Source organism: Entelurus aequoreus, linkage group LG13 (assembly GCF_033978785.1).
Source record: "Entelurus aequoreus isolate RoL-2023_Sb linkage group LG13, RoL_Eaeq_v1.1, whole genome shotgun sequence".
Lineage (NCBI taxonomy): Eukaryota > Metazoa > Chordata > Actinopteri > Syngnathiformes > Syngnathidae > Entelurus > Entelurus aequoreus.
The window spans coordinates 7,930,309-7,947,135 of record NC_084743.1 but is presented as its reverse complement, the minus strand read 5'-3'; the positions used below and the strand labels follow the sequence as shown (position 1 = coordinate 7,947,135).

Genomic DNA, 16,827 nt, shown 5'->3' with positions numbered 1-16,827 from the left:
GATATCAGTTTGTCTGGCGATAGAGGTTGTCATACAAAGGTGATATCATGACATGATTGTCATACAACGGTGATATCATGATATGATATCAGTTTTATTTTAAAGATTAAAGTACCAATGATTGTCACACACACACTAGATGTGGTGACTCCAACCTACCGACCTCAGGGCGGACACTCTAACCACTAGGCCACTGATGGCGATAGAGGTTGTCATACAAGGTGATACAGTGTTTCCCATAAACTGCCAAGATACCTGTGGCGGTGGGGGCGTGGCTATGGGTGGTCACCATGACATCATCGAGTCAATCAATCAATCAATGTTTATTTATATAGCCCTAAATCACAAGTGTCTCAAAGGGCTGTACAAGCCACAACGACATCCTCGGTACAGAGCCCACATACGGGCAAGGAAAAACTCACCCCAGTGGGACGTCGGTGAATGACTATGAGAAACCTTGGAGAGGACCGCATATGTGGGTAACCCCCCCCCCCCCCTCTAGGGGAGACCGAAAGCAACGGATGTCGAGTGGGTCTGACATAACATTGTGAAAGTCCAGTCCACAGTGGATCCAACACATCAGCGGGAGTCCAGTCCACAGCGGGGCCAACAGGAAACCATCCCGAGCGGAGACGGGTCAGCAGCGCAGAGATGTCCCCAACCGATGCACAGGCTAGTGGTCCACCCGGGGTCCCGGCTCTGGACAGCCAGCACTTCATCCATGGCCACCGGACCTATGCAACTCCCCCTCGCAAGGGACAGGGGAGAAGAGGAGAGAAGAAAAGAAACGGCAGATCAACTGGTCTAAAAAAGGGGGGGTCTATTTAAAGGCTAGATTATACAAATGAGTTTTAAGATGGGACTTAAATGCTTCTACTGAGGTAGCATCTCTAACTGTTACCGGGAGGGCATTCCAGAGTACTGGAGCCCGAATAGAAAACGCTCTATAGCCCGCAGACTTTTTTTTGGCTCTGGGAATCACTAATAAGCCGGAGTTCTTTGAACGCAAATTTCTTGTCGGGACATATGGTACAATACAATCGGCGAGATAGGCTGGAGCTAAACCGTGTAATATTTTATACGTAAGTAGTAAAACCTTAAAGTGGCATCTTAAGTGCACAGGAAGCCAGTGCAAGTGAGCCAGTATAGGTATATATATATATGTATGTATAAAGGTATATACAGTATAGGCGTAATATGATCAAACTTTCTTGTTTTTGTCAAAAGCCTTGCAGCCGCATTTTGTACCAACTGTAATCTTTTAATGCTAGACATAGGGAGGCCCGAAAATAATACGTTACAGTAATCGAGACGAGACGTAACGAACGCATGAATAATGATCTCAGCGTCGCTAGTGGACAAGATGGAACGAATTTTAGCGATATTACGGAGATGAAAGAAGGCCGTTTTAGTAACACTCTTAATGTGTGACTCAAAGGAGAGAGTTGTTTTAGTAACACTCTTAATGTGTGACTCAAACGAGAGAGTTGGGTTGAGAGTAATTTGCATAATTTACTACAATGATATGATTTTCTCTAAAAAGGCTCAAAAAATGTATACCTACTAATTAATATTAACAGTTTTGTTTTAAACGTCCATCCATTTTACAATATAATTACAACACTTTATGTACATATTTATATACAGATTTGAACAATAAGTTATTCACTGAAATATATTTATTAATTGTGGTTCTTACAAAAAATATATCTTATAAAAATATAAAAGCTAAAATGTCTCTTAAAGCTCTGCCCGTTTAGTTAGTGCATACTAAATAATTTAACTTTAGCCTACTACTACAATCAATCAATCAATGTTTATTTATATAGCCCTAAATCACAAGTGTCTCAAAGGGCTGCACAAGCCACAACGACATCCTCGGTACAGAGCCCACATACGGGCAAGGAGAACTCACCCCACCATATTATTTACCAGCAACATAAAGTGAAACAGAGGCAGAGGTGTCCTGTAAGAAATAAACAGTAGTGGTGGTAGATAGACACAAAGCTTCATCAAACATCTGATCCACTGAACAAAGAGCTCCAAAAATCTTCATCCTACACTTCTCTTTAGTGAAGTAAATGTGAACAGCCGATATGGGCATCTACATCTACTATATGATTTGCCTGAGAAGCTGGACAGGACACAAAAAAAAAAAAAAAAAATTTAAATTTTTTTTTTTTTTTAAATTCATTTTGTTTGTTTGTTGCGGCCTTAATTCTTTCGTGGCGGGCCGCCACAAATAAATGAATGTGTGGGAAACACTGTGATATTATGATATGATATCAGTTTTTCTGAAGATAGAGGTTGTCATACAAAGGTGATATCATGATATGATATCAGTTTGTCTGGTGATAGAGGTCGTCATACGAAGGTGATATCATGACATGATATCAGTTTGTCTGGTGATAGAGGTCGTCATACGAAGATGATATCATGACATGATATCAGTTTGTCTGGCGATAGAGGTTGTCATACGAAGGTGATATCATGACATGATATCAGTTTGTCTGGCGATAGAGGTCGTCATACGAAGGTGATATCATGACATTATATCAGTTTGTCTGGCGATAGAAGTCGTCATACGAAGGTGATATCAGGATATGATATAAATTTTTCCAGCGATAGAGGTTGTCATACGAAGGTGATATCATTGATATGATATCAGTTTGTCTGGCGATAGAGGTTGTTATACAAAGGTGATATCATGATATGATATCAGTTTGTCTGGTGATACTGAAGGGACTAATTGAAAATCCTTCACAGACACAGGAAGTGGCAACAAGGTCTGAAGGGGGAGGAGCTTAAGAAGGATTAGGTCAGCAGGCTGCAGCTGATGACATCATCACAAATCCACTTGGCCGTGTCCTGCTCTGGTTCTTCTTCTCTTCTCCTTCAGAGTCCACCATCAGGACTGCAGACTCCCCAGGAGCACCTTGGCCACAGTCCAGTTCTACCTGCAGGTGAGTCCACCTCTCACCTGTGCTTTAGCTGTAGTATCTACCTGCAGGTGAGTCCACCTCTCACCTGTGCTTTAGCTGTAGTATCTTTGTCTCGCCTGTTTGTACCGCCTGTTAACGATGTTTCTACCACCTGTTAATGATGTTTGTACCACCTGTTAATGATGTTTGTACCACCTGTTAATGATGTTTGTACCACCTGTTAATGATGTTTATACCACCTGTTAATAATGTTTGTACCACCTGCTAATAATGTTTGTACCACCTGTTAATGATGTTTGTACCACCTGTTAATGATGTTTGTACCACCTGTTAATGATGTTTATACCACCTGTTAATAATGTTTGTACCACCTGTTAATGATGTTTGTACCACCTGTTAATGATGTTTGTACCACCTGTTAATGATGTTTGTACCACCTGTTAATGATGTTTGTACCACCTGTTAATGATGTTTGTACCACCTGTTAATGATGTTTATACCACCTGTTAATAATGTTTGTACCACCTGTTAATGATGTTTGTACCACCTGTTAATGATGTTTGTACCACCTGTTAATGATGTTTGTACCACCTGTTAATGATGTTTGTACCACCTGTTAATGATGTTTGTACCACCTGTTAATGATGTTTGTACCGCCTGTTAATGATGTTTGTACCACCTGTTAATGATGTTTGTACCACCTGTTAATGATGTTTGTACCACCTGTTAATGATGTTTCTACCACCTGTTAATGATGTTTCTACCACCTGTTAATGATGTTTGTACCACCTGTTAATGATGTTTGTACCACCTGTTAATGATGTTTATACCACCTGTTAATAATGTTTGTACCACCTGTTAATGATGTTTGTACCACCTGTTAATGATGTTTGTACCACCTGTTAATGATGTTTGTACCACCTGTTAATGATGTTTGTACCACCTGTTAATAATGTTTGTACCGCCTGTTAATGATGTTTGTACCGCCTGTTAATGATGTTTGTACCACCTGTTAATGATGTTTGTACCGCCTGTTAATGATGTTTGTACCACCTGTTAATAATGTTTGTACCGCCTGTTAATGATGTTTGTACCGCCTGTTAATGATGTTTGTACCACCTGTTAATGATGTTTGTACCACCTGTTAATGATGTTTGTACCACCTGTTAATGATGTTTGTACCACCTGTTAATGATGTTTGTACCACCTGTTAATAATGTTTGTACCGCCTGTTAATAATGTTTGTACCGCCTGTTAATAATGTTTGTACCGCCTGTTAATGATGTTTGTACCGCCTGTTAATGATGTTTGTACCGCCTGTTAATGATGTTTGTACCGCCTGTTAATGATGTTTGTACCACCTGTTAATGATGTTTGTACCACCTGTTAATGATGTTTGTACCACCTGTTAATGATGTTTGTACCGCCTGTTAATGATGTTTGTACCACCTGTTAATGATGTTTGTACCACCTGTTAATAATGTTTGTACCACCTGTTAATAAGGTTTGTACCGCCTGTTAATAATGTTTGTACCGCCTGTTAATAATGTTTGTACCGCCTGTTAATGATGTTTGTACCACCTGTTAATGATGTTTGTACCGCCTGTTAATAATGTTTGTACCACCTGTTAATAAGGTTTGTACCGCCTGTTAATAATGTTTGTACCGCCTGTTAATAATGTTTGTACCGCCTGTTAATGATGTTTGTACCGCCTGTTAATGATGTTTCTACCACCTGTTAATGATGTTTGTACCGCCTGTTAATGATGTTTGTACCGCCTGTTAATGATGTTTCTACCACCTGTTAATGATGTTTGTACCGCCTGTTAATGATGTTTGTACCGCCTGTTAATGATGTTTGTACCACCTGTTAATGATGTTTGTACCACCTGTTAATGATGTCCCATATTAGCAGTGTTGGGACTAACGCGTTACTGTAACGCCGTTAGTTTCGGCGGTAACTAGTAATATAACGCGTTATTTTTTATATTCAGTAACTCAGTTACCGTTACTACATGATGCGTTACTTTACGTTATTTTTTGTGTAGTATCGGTTAGAAACAGAAGCGCTGCAGTGTTATTCTTCTGAATCTTCCTCTGTCACAGGCGCGTTTTGTGTGTGTGTCTGGGTGTGGGGAGGAGGGGGGGGGGGGGGGAGGGGGGCGTGTCTTCGGTTCGGCACACACGTGATCCGCGGTTTGATATATGAAACAAAAAAAAAAAGGTGTTTGCACGTTCAGTCCACACACAGCGTGGTCATGGCGAGCGGAGTAAGGGAGGAGCTTCAACGCCCCGCGCCATTTAATGGGTGTGTTTATAGGTGCAGACTCCGTTGTGCAAAACGAGGGTTTTAAACACATGCTGAACGTGCTTGAGCCACGTTACGTCATCCCGTCGCGCATCCACTTCAGCGATAAGATTGTGCCAGATCTTTATGAGCAGGAGAAGAAAAAAGTTGTTGATGAACTATCCCGAGCATCATCTGTTGCGCTCATGACAGACTGGTGGACGTCCTGGGGAACTACAAGCGCTCACTTCATCACAGCAGAAGTCTGTGATGAATGATGTATGTAGAAGACACGCCCCCTTGCGCAGGTACTGACACAAGCAGTGGAGGAATGGAAGATAAAGATATCCCAGTCACAAGTGATAATGCCAAAAATCAAATAAATGCAGTGAATGAGGCAGGACTAGGACCACAGCTAGTGAATTTGGCATCACATCTCAGTCAATAGGATGGAGCGCCTCCTTGGGAGGATCAGGAAGGAGGTTTCCTACTTCCACCCAAGCACAACAGCTGCTCATGTGCTTAAGACAAAGCAAGAAATGTTAAAGCTGCCTACTCATAAACTCATACATGATGTCCCAACGAGGTGGAACTCCACTTATGATATGTTGCAGCAGCAGGCAGCTATATACCCTGCATTGACCCGCGAGACCCTGAAGACAAATGTCAAAGACATCATCACCCTGTCTGATGATGATGATGTGAGAGTGGCAGAGGAGGTCCTCCAGGTGCTTCAACCCCTCAAAAGTGTTACATCTCTACTGAGCACTGAAACTTCACCATCTGTGTCAATGATCCTGCCACTGAAAACAAGGATTGTACAATCCATGGCTCCAAGTGTGGAAGACAGCAGCATCAGGCTTTATTTCACTATCTATGTTTCAAGGAAGACGATGTGCCTTCTTATGTTGCATTTTAACTTGTTTTTTTATTAATGGTCATTGGTCCAAGTTTAAAGAAAGGAGAAATGCCTTTTTATGTTCCACTGTTTTTCATTAATTATGTTAAAAGGAAGATAAAAATGTATGTCAAGTTGATCAACAGATTGTATTATTCTCCAGTGCAATAACAGTACTGAAATGAAGGCTAAAAGGCCATTAATGGGAGCTTTAAAAAAAAAGAAGTAACTAAATAGTTACATTTCACAGTAACACATTACTTTTTGGTGTAAGTAACTGAGTTAGTAACTGAGTCACTTTTGAAATAAAGTAACTAGTAACTGTAACTAGTTACTGGTTTTCAGTAACTAACCCAACACTGCATATTAGTCCACCAAGTGATGCTAACGTTATGCTAACAGCAGCTGTTCTTCACCTTAATCCAATGGTGTAACTCCACTGACCCCAATAACGTGTGTGGGTGTGTCACAGCCGTCGCCATGCCAACCGTCAAGGGCAAGAAGAAAAGGCCCAAGAAGGAGGCAAATGAAGGGGAGGAGCCTGGTGAAGGTGAGAGTGGGCGGGGCTTCCTGTCTGCCCTCACCATGTTGTCCTTTGTGTCCCAGCAGTGGACGAGCAGACGCTGACCCCTGACCTTCTGGAGGCGGCGCCGCAGAAGAAGAGGAGGAAGAAGAGGAGCTCTACGATTGGTCGCTTTTGCTGACTGGGTTGCAAAAGTCTTGGGACAGCAACAAGTGTCCCAAGACTTTTGATGATATTGTTGCTTGATTGTTGTTGGTTTTTACTCCTTCCTGCCTCCTCAGACCAGGAAGACACGCCCAACGGCAACACCACCATGGACCAGGACCAGGACCAGGACCAGGGTGCCATGGCCAGGAAGACCAGAAGGAAAAGGTCTGTTTATTGTTATTCACCTTCTGATACCACACCCACATTCAGCCCATACGATACCAGCAGCAATCATACGTACTTGTATTATTTAGTAGTGTGAACAACAATGGTAGTTATGATAACTTATTATTTGTCATTATTATCTATATTATTATTTAGTAGTGTGAACAACAATGGTAGTTATGATAACTTATTATTGTCATTATTATCTATATTATTATTTAGTAGTGTGAACAACAATGGTAGTTATGATAACTTATTATTGTCATTATTATCTATATTATTATTTAGTAGTGTGAACAACAATGGTAGTTATGATAACTTATTATTGTCATTATTATCTATATTATTATTTAGTAGTGTGAATGTTATAAAGGTGATGAAGTAAATCATATCACACACAAGTAAACCCTCTGCAGGACTGCTTGTATCGCACACGATGGGCCGCTGATACAGAAACCTCCCCGTGGTGCAGCCTGGGAAACGCTGACTGGTACAATCTGATATCGCTATCTGATTATTATCACCAGTAGGCCAATATCTGCATACTTACCTGAGCAATCTATTGGTTAAAGATGCCGCAGAGACACTTTGGCCCCTTGGGACCTGCGCTGTCAATCACCTCAATCTACATTGAAGGCTTCTCCAGATGCTAGGCAGACACACTAGTGACAGTGGTGAAGCGCTTCCACTTGGTGTGCATGCAGGAAACTCACATTGGCCCCGCCCTGCCTGGAATGAAGCTGGTGGCAGAGATCTGTCACAGACAGTACGGATCAGCCATATTCAGCAGACCAAACCTCACGATGGAAGAGGTCTGCACCTACACCACCGAAGGGCAAATGGAAACCATCACAGTTGCCCTCCCAAATGTCTCTGTCACATCAATGTACACCCCCCCCCCCCCCCACCCCCAAAGCCCATTCTACAATACCGAACTGCCAGTCAGATGCAAGAGGAAATTCCAGATTAGCATTGGGGACTTCAATGCCCACAGCACATCGTGGGGCTATAACGAGAACAACCAAGATGGAGATGCAGTCGACGCCTGGCTTGAGTCGAAACATCTGACCCTGATCCAGGTCGCCAAACTGCCAAAATCCTTCCATAGCGCCAGATGGAAACAAGGATATAACCCAGACCTTGTCTGTGTGAGCAGTGAACTAGCATCCAGAGCAGTGAAAGAGGTCCTGGACGCCATCCCCCACTCAGAACACCGACCCATCACCCTAACCATCCGATCCGTTCTCCAAGCAACAACCGTCCCCTTCCGTAGAAAGTTCAACCTCCGGAAGGCTGACTGGCCTTCATACCAACAGGAGATCGAAGATTCAATCCCCAGCATCCCTCCACATCCCAACAGCTATACCACGTTTACAGACCTGCTGAAAAGGTCACCCAGACGACACATCCCAAGAGGAAGCCAGACCCAGTACATCCCCGGGTTATAAAACATCTATTGACCTACTCCAAGCCTATCACGCGGCATAACACGAGGACCCTTTTTCCTCCACCACCACAGAACTCTGAGAGATCCTACTAAACAACGTTTGGGAAGATCGCAGGCAAGTCTGGAAGGAGCTGATAGAAAATACCAACATGACCAACAACAGCAGGAAGGTGTGGGCCACGATTCGCTGCCTTGGCGCAGACCACATCACCCACAATTACAACAGTAACAGCAAATTCGGTTGCAGCCCAGCTGGTGTTAAATGGGCGCAGCCAAGCTCGCCGCAGACCCACAGGAGAATACCGCCAGACAGCAGTACCAGACCACCCACAACCAGCAAGTGCTCTTACCAAACCCTTCGATCCAGAACAACTTGAAACAGCACTGTGCTCGCTGACACCCGGTAAAGCAGCAGGAATTGACGACGTATGGCGGAAATGATTTAGCACCTGGGACCAAAAGCAAAGATCTGGCTCCTAGGAATGCTGAACTCATGCATAGCAAAGAAAACCACCCCACCCGTATGGAGAAAAGCCTTGACTGTCGCTATCCCCAAACCCGTAAAGGACCCATCATCACCAAAGAGCTACAGACCTATTTCCCTCCTCTGCATAACCTACAAGCTACACTATATTGCCAAAAGTATTTGGCCACCCATCCAAATGATGAGAATCACCAAAGCCAATGTCAACACCCGCAATAACATCCTGCGCAAACTGGTCAACTCAAAATGGGGCGCTGATCAACCAACCATCCGTACAACAGCCCTAGCCCTGTTCTTCTCCACAGCCGAGTACGCCTGCTCAAGCTGGAGCCGCTCCCACCATACCAAACTGGTAGATACGGCCCTCAACGACACCTGCCGCTTCATCTCGGGCTGCATAAAGTCAACGTCAGTCCCGTGCCTCTATGCACTTGCCTGACTGAACCCACCCCAGCAGCTGTGTCCTGCGCCACATATCGGCAGAATGACATCTGAGATTGCAAAGGACTTGAAGAATAAGAATAAAATCGCACATGATATCACACACAAGTAAAAACGCTGCAGGACTGCTTGTATCACACATGATATCACACACAAGTAAAAACGCTGCAGGACTGCTTGTATCACACATGATATCACACACAAGTAAACACGCTGCAGGACTGCTTGTATCACACATGATATCACACACAAGTAAACACGCTGCAGGACTGCTTGTATCACACATGATATCACACACAAGTAAAAACGCTGCAGGACTGCTTGTATCACACATGATATCACACACAAGTAAAAACGCTGCAGGACTGCTTGTATCACACATGATATCACACACAAGTAAACACGCTGCAGGACTGCTTGTATCACACATGATATCACACACAAGTAAACACGCTGCAAGACTGCTTGTATCACACATGATATCACACACAAGTAAACACGCTGCAGGACTGCTTGTATCACACATGATATCACACACAAGTAAACATGCTGCAGGACTGCTTGTATCGCACATGATATCACACACAAGTAAACATGCTGCAGGACTGCTTCTTTCGCACATGATATCACACATATGTAAACACTCTACTTGTATCGCATGTGATATCACACATAAGTAAACACTTTACTTGTATTGCACATGATATCACACATGCCAGCACTTGTTTTGATGATATCACTTCCCAGTATGATACCTAACTGAAAGTTGTTGCAGGAAGGTGAAGTCATCAGATCATTGCACCAACAACCTCCATGATGATGTCATCATGGGCACACCCCAACACTCCTCCCCCCATGGACACGCCCCCCATGGACACGCCCCCAGAATCTTTGTGGAGAGGAGCAGTAAGTGTGAACTATGACCTCTTTGACCTCTAAGGTGCACATGTCTCTAGGTTGTCTTTGTATGAACTATGACCTCCTTGACCTCTAAGGTGCATGTCTCTAGGTTGTCTTTGTATGAACTATGACCTCCTTGACCTCTAAGGTGCATGTCTCTAGGTTGTCTTTGTATGAACTATGACCTCCTTGACCTCTAAGGTGCACGTGTCTCTAGGTTGTCTTTGTATGAACTATGACCTCTTTGACCTCTAAGGTGCACGTGTCTCTAGGTTGTCTTTGTATGAACTATGACCTCCTTGACCTCTAAGGTGCATGTCTCTAGGTTGTCTTTGTATGAACTATGACCTCCTTGACCTCTAAGGTGCACGTGTCTCTAGGTTGTCTTTGTATGAACTATGACCTCCTTGACCTCTAAGGTGCACGTGTCTCTAGGTTGTCTTTGTATGAACTATGACCTCCTTGACCTCTAAGGTGCATGTGTCTCTAGGTTGTCTTTGTATGAACTATGACCTCCTTGACCTTTAAGGTGCATGTGTCTCTAGGTTGTCTTTGTATGAACTATGACCTCCTTGACCTTTAAGGTGCACGTGTCTCTAGGTTGTCTTTGTATGAACTATGACCTCCTTGACCTCTAAGGTGCATGTCTCTAGGTTGTCTTTGTATGAACTATGACCTCCTTGACCTCTAAGGTGCACGTGTCTCTAGGTTGTCTTTGTATGAACTATGACCTCCTTGACCTCTAAGGTGCATGTCTCTAGGTTGTCTTTGTATGAACTATGACCTCCTTGACCTCTAAGGTGCATGTGTCTCTAGGTTGTCTTTGTATGAACTATGACCTCCTTGACCTCTAAGGTGCACGTGTCTCTAGGTTGTCTTTGTATGAACTATGACCTCCTTGACCTCTAAGGTGCATGTGTCTCTAGGTTGTCTTTGTATGAACTATGACCTCCTTGACCTTTAAGGTGCACGTGTCTCTAGGTTGTCTTTGTATGAACTATGACCTCCTTGACCTCTAAGGTGCATGTCTCTAGGTTGTCTTTGTATGAACTATGACCTCCTTGACCTCTAAGGTGCATGTCTCTAGGTTGTCTTTGTATGAACTATGACCTCCTTGACCTCTAAGGTGCACGTGTCTCTAGGTTGTCTTTGTATGAACTATGACCTCCTTGACCTCTAAGGTGCATGTCTCTAGGTTGTCTTTGTATGAACTATGACCTCCTTGACCTCTAAGGTGCATGTCTCTAGGTTGTCTTTGTATGAACTATGACCTCCTTGACCTCTAAGGTGCATGTCTCTAGGTTGTCTTTGTATGAACTATGACCTCCTTGACCTTTAAGGTGCACGTGTCTCTAGGTTGTCTTTGTATGAACTATGACCTCCTTGACCTCTAAGGTGCATGTCTCTAGGTTGTCTTTGTATGAACTATGACCTCCTTGACCTCTAAGGTGCATGTCTCTAGGTTGTCTTTGTATGAACTATGACCTCCTTGACCTCTAAGGTGCACGTGTCTCTAGGTTGTCTTTGTATGAACTATGACCTCCTTGACCTCTAAGGTGCATGTCTCTAGGTTGTCTTTGTATGAACTATGACCTCCTTGACCTCTAAGGTGCACGTGTCTCTAGGTTGTCTTTGTATGAACTATGACCTCCTTGACCTCTAAGGTGCATGTCTCTAGGTTGTCTTTGTATGAACTATGACCTCCTTGACCTCTAAGGTGCACGTGTCTCTAGGTTGTCTTTGTATGAACTATGACCTCCTTGACCTCTAAGGTGCACGTGTCTCTAGGTTGTCTTTGTATGAACTATGACCTCCTTGACCTCTAAGGTGCACGTGTCTCTAGGTTGTCTTTGTATGAACTATGACCTCCTTGACCTCTAAGGTGCATGTCTCTAGGTTGTCTTTGTATGAACTATGACCTCCTTGACCTCTAAGGTGCATGTGTCTCTAGGTTGTCTTTGTATGAACTATGACCTCCTTGACCTCTAAGGTGCACGTGTCTCTAGGTTGTCTTTGTATGAACTATGACCTCCTTGACCTCTAAGGTGCACGTGTCTCTAGGTTGTCTTTGTATGAACTATGACCTCCTTGACCTCTCAGGTGCATGTCTCTAGGTTGTCTTTGTATGAACTATGACCTCCTTGACCTCTAAGGTGCATGTGTCTCTAGGTTGTCTTTGTATGAACTATGACCTTCCTTGACCTCTAAGGTGCATGTGTCTCTAGGTTTGTCTTTGTATGAACTATGACCTCCTTGACCTCTAAGGTGCATGTCTCTAGGTTGTCTTTGTATGAACTATGACCTCCTTGACCTCTAAGGTGCAGTGTCTCTAGGTTGTCTTTGTATGAACTATGACCTCCTTGACCTCTAAGGTGCACGTGTCTCTAGGTTGTCTTTGTATGAACTATGACCTCCTTGACCTCTAAGGTGCACGTGTCTCTAGGTTGTCTTTGTATGAACTATGACCTCCTTGACCTCTCAGGTGCACGTGTCTCTAGGTTGTCTTTGTATGAACTATGACCTCCCCTTGACCTCTTAAGGTGCACGTGTCTCTAGGTTGTCTTTGTATGAAACTATGACCTCCTTGACCTCTAAGGTGCAAGTGTCTCTAGGTTGTCTTTGTATGAACTATGACCTCCTTGACCTCTAAGGTGCATGTCTCTAGGTTGTCTTTGTATGAACTATGACCTCCTTGACCTCTAAGGTGCACGTGTCTCTAGGTTGGTCTTTGTATGAACTATGACCTCCTTGACCTCTAAGGTGCACGTGTCTCTAGGTTGTCTTTGTATGAACTATGACCTCCTTGACCTCTAAGGTGCATGGTCTCTAGGTTGTCTTTGTATGAACTATGAACCTCCTTGACCTCTAAGGTGCACGTGTCTCTAGGTTGTCTTTGTATGAACTATGACCTCCTTGACCTCTAAGGTGCACGTGTCTCTAGGTTGTCTTTGTATGAACTATGACCTCCTTGACCTCTAAGGTGCACGTGTCTCTAGGTTGTCTTTGTATGAACTATGACCTCCTTGACCTCTAAGGTGCATGTCTCTAGGTTGTCTTTGTATGAACTATGACCTCCTTGACCTCTAAGGTGCATGTGTCTCTAGGTTGTCTTTGTATGAACTATGACCTCCTTGACCTCTAAGGTGCAGTGTCTCTAGGTTGTCTTTGTATGAACTATGACCTCCTTGACCTCTAAGGTGCATGTCTCTAGGTTGTCTTTGTATGAACTATGACCTCCTTGACCTCTAAGGTGCATGTGTCTCTAGGTTGTCTTTGTATGAACTATGACCTCCTTGACCTCTAAGGTGCACGTGTCTCTAGGTTGTCTTTGTATGAACTATGACCTCCTTGGACCTCTAAGGTGCACGTGTCTCTAGGTTGTCTTTGTATGAACTATGACCTCCTTGACCTCTAAGGTGCACGTGTCTCTAGGTTGTCTTTGTATGAACTATGACCTCCTTGACCTCTAAGGTGCATGTCTCTAGGTTGTCTTTGTATGAACTATGACCTCCTTGACCTCTAAGGTGCACGTGTCTCTAGGTTGTCTTTGTATGAACTATGACCTCCTTGACCTCTAAGGTGCAGTGTCTCTAGGTTGTCTTTGTATGAACTATGACCTCCTTGACCTCTAAGGTGCACGTGTCTCTAGGTTGTCTTTGTATGAACTATGACCTCCTTGACCTCTAAGGTGCACGTGTCTCTAGGTTGTCTTTGTATGAACTATGACCTCCTTGACCTCTAAGGTGCATGTCTCTAGGTTGTCTTTGTATGAACTATGACCTCCTTGACCTCTAAGGTGCACTGTCTCTAGGTTGTCTTTGTATGAACTATGACCTCCTTGACCTCTAAGGTGCATCGTCTCTAGGTTGTCTTTGTATGAACTATGACCTCCTTGACCTCTAAGGTGCATGTGTCTCTAGGTTGTCTTTGTATGAACTATGACCTTCTTGACCTCTAAGGTGCATGTCTCTAGGTTGTCTTTGTATGAACTATGACCTCCTTGACCTCTAAGGTGCAGTGGTCTCTAGGTTGTCTTTGTATGAACTATGACCTCCTTGACCTCTAAGGTGCATGTCTCTAGGTTGTCTTTGTATGAACTATGACCTCCTTGACCTCTAAGGTGCACGTGTCTCTAGGTTGTCTTTGTATGAACTATGACCTCCTTGACCTCTAAGGTGCACGTGTCTCTAGGTTGTCTTTGTATGAACTATGACCTCCTTGACCTCTAAGGTGCATGTCTCTAGGTTGTCTTTGTATGAACTATGACCTCCTTGACCTCTAAGGTGCATGTCTCTAGGTTGTCTTTGTATGAACTATGACCTCCTTGACCTCTAAGGTGCACTTGTCTCTAGGTTGTCTTTGTATGAACTATGACCTCCTTGACCTCTAAGGTGCAGTGTCTCTAGGGTTGTCTTTGTATGAACTATGACCTCCTTGACCTCTAAGGTGCAGTGTCTCTAGGTTGTCTTTTGTATGAACTATGACCTCCTTGACCTCTAAGGTGCATGTCTCTAGGTTGTCTTTGTATGAACTATGACCTCCTTGACCTCTAAGGTGCACGTGTCTCTAGGTTGTCTTTGTATGAACTATGACCTCCTTGACCTCTAAGGTGCACGTGTCTCTAGGTTGTCTTTGTATGAACTATGACCTCCTTGACCTCTAAGGTGCACGTGTCTCTAGGTTGTCTTTGTATGAACTATGACCTCCTTGACCTCTAAGGTGCACGTGTCTCTAGGTTGTCTTTGTATGAACTATGACCTCCTTGACCTCTAAGGTGCATGTCTCTAGGTTGTCTTTGTATGAACTATGACCTCCTTGACCTCTAAGGTGCACTTGTCTCTAGGTTGTCTTTGTATGAACTATGACCTCTCTTGACCTCTAAGGTGCACGTGTCCTCTAGGTTGTCTTTGTATGAACTATGACCTCCTTGACCTCTAAGGTGCACGTGTCTCTAGGTTGTCTTTGTATGAACTATGACCTCCTTGACCTCTAAGGTGCATGTGTCTCTAGGTTGTCTTTGTATGAACTATGACCTCCTTGACCTCTAAGGTGCATGTCTCTAGGTTGTCTTTGTATGAACTATGACCTCCTTGACCTCTAAGGTGCACGTGTCTCTAGGTTGTCTTTGTATGAACTATGACCTCCTTGACCTCTAAGGTGCAGTGTCCCTCTAGGTTGTCTTTGTCATGAACTATGACCTCCTTGACCTCTAAGGTGCACGTGTCTCTAGGTTGTCTTTGTATGAACTATGACCTCCTTGACCTCTAAGGTGCACGTGTCTCTAGGTTGTCTTTGTATGAACTATGACCCTCCTTGACCTCTAAGGTGCAGTGTCTCTAGGTTGTCTTTGTATGAACTATGACCTCCTTGACCTCTAAGGTGCACGTCTCTAGGTTGTCTTTGTATGAACTATGACCTCCTTGACCTCTAAGGTGCATGTCTCTAGGTTGTCTTTGTATGAACTATGACCTCCTTGACCTCTAAGGCTGCATGGTCTCTAGGTTGTCTTTGTTATGAACTATGACCTCCTTGACCTCTAAGGTGCACGTGTCTCTAGGTTGTCTTTGTATGAACTATGACCTCCTTGACCTCTAAGGTGCACGTGTCTCTAGGTTGTCTTTGTATGAACTATGACCTCCTTGACCTCTAAGGTGCACGTGTCTCTAGGTTGTCTTTGTATGAACTATGACCTCCTTGACCTCTAAGGTGCACGTGTCTCTAGGTTGTCTTTGTATGAACTATGACCTCTTGACCTCTAAGGTGCAGTGCTCTAGGTTGTCTTTGTATGACTTGACTCCTTGACCTCTAAGGTGCATGTCTCCTAGGTTGTCTTTGTATGAACTATGACCTCCTTGACCTCTAAGGTGCATGTCTCTAGGTTGTCTTTGTATGAACTATGACCTCCTTGACCTCTAAGGTGCATGTCTCTAGGTTGTCTTTGTATGAACTATGACCTCCTTGACCTCTAAGGTGCACGTGTCTCTAGGTTGCTTGTATGAACTATGACCTCCTTGACCTCTAAGGTGCACGTGTCTCTAGGTTGTCTTTGTATGAACTATGACCTCCTTGACCTCTAAGGTGCACGTGTCTCTAGGTTGTCTTTGTATGAACTATGACCTCCTTGACCTCTAAGGTGCAGTGTCTCTAGGTTGTCTTTGTATGAACTATGACCTCCTTGACCTCTAAGGTGCATGTCTCTAGGTTGTCTTTGTATGAACTATGACCTCCTTGACCTCTAAGGTGCAGTGTCTCTAGGTTGTCTTTGTATGAACTATGACCTCCTTGACCTCCTAAGGGTGCTCGAGTGTCTCTAGTTTGTCTTTGTAGTTGAACTATGACCTCCTTGCTCTATTTGAAGCCCTCTATTTGAAAGCGTGGCTAGGCTGTGTCCTCTAGGTTGTCTTTGTATGAACGTATGATCCTCCGTTGACCTCTAAGGTCCTGCACTAGGATCTTGACTTCTCTAGGTTGTCTTTGTATGAACGTATGTGACCTCCTTACCTCTAGTGCACCTCTAAGTTGCTTACGCAGTG

General features: G+C 43.8%; 1 protein-coding gene across 2 annotated transcripts in view; it reads left to right on the top strand.

Moving 5' to 3' along the window:
* The first annotated feature begins 1,417 nt into the window (after window positions 1-1,417).
* LOC133663120 (transmembrane protein 237A-like) overlaps window positions 1,418-16,827 on the top strand; it is a 94,931-nt gene continuing 79,521 nt past the window's right edge. Inside the window, exons 1-5 of one of the 2 annotated variants that reach the window (XM_062067353.1) lie at window positions 1,418-2,963; window positions 6,600-6,677; window positions 6,737-6,817; window positions 6,932-7,022; window positions 10,170-10,300. In XM_062067353.1, the coding sequence (XP_061923337.1) occupies window positions 2,837-2,963; window positions 6,600-6,677; window positions 6,737-6,817; window positions 6,932-7,022; window positions 10,170-10,300 (508 nt within the window). In that variant the 5' untranslated portion in view covers window positions 1,418-2,836. Of the gene's footprint in view, window positions 2,964-6,599; window positions 6,678-6,733; window positions 6,818-6,931; window positions 7,023-10,169; window positions 10,301-16,827 lie in introns of both variants that reach the window. The other variant, XM_062067352.1, reaches the window with a different exon arrangement.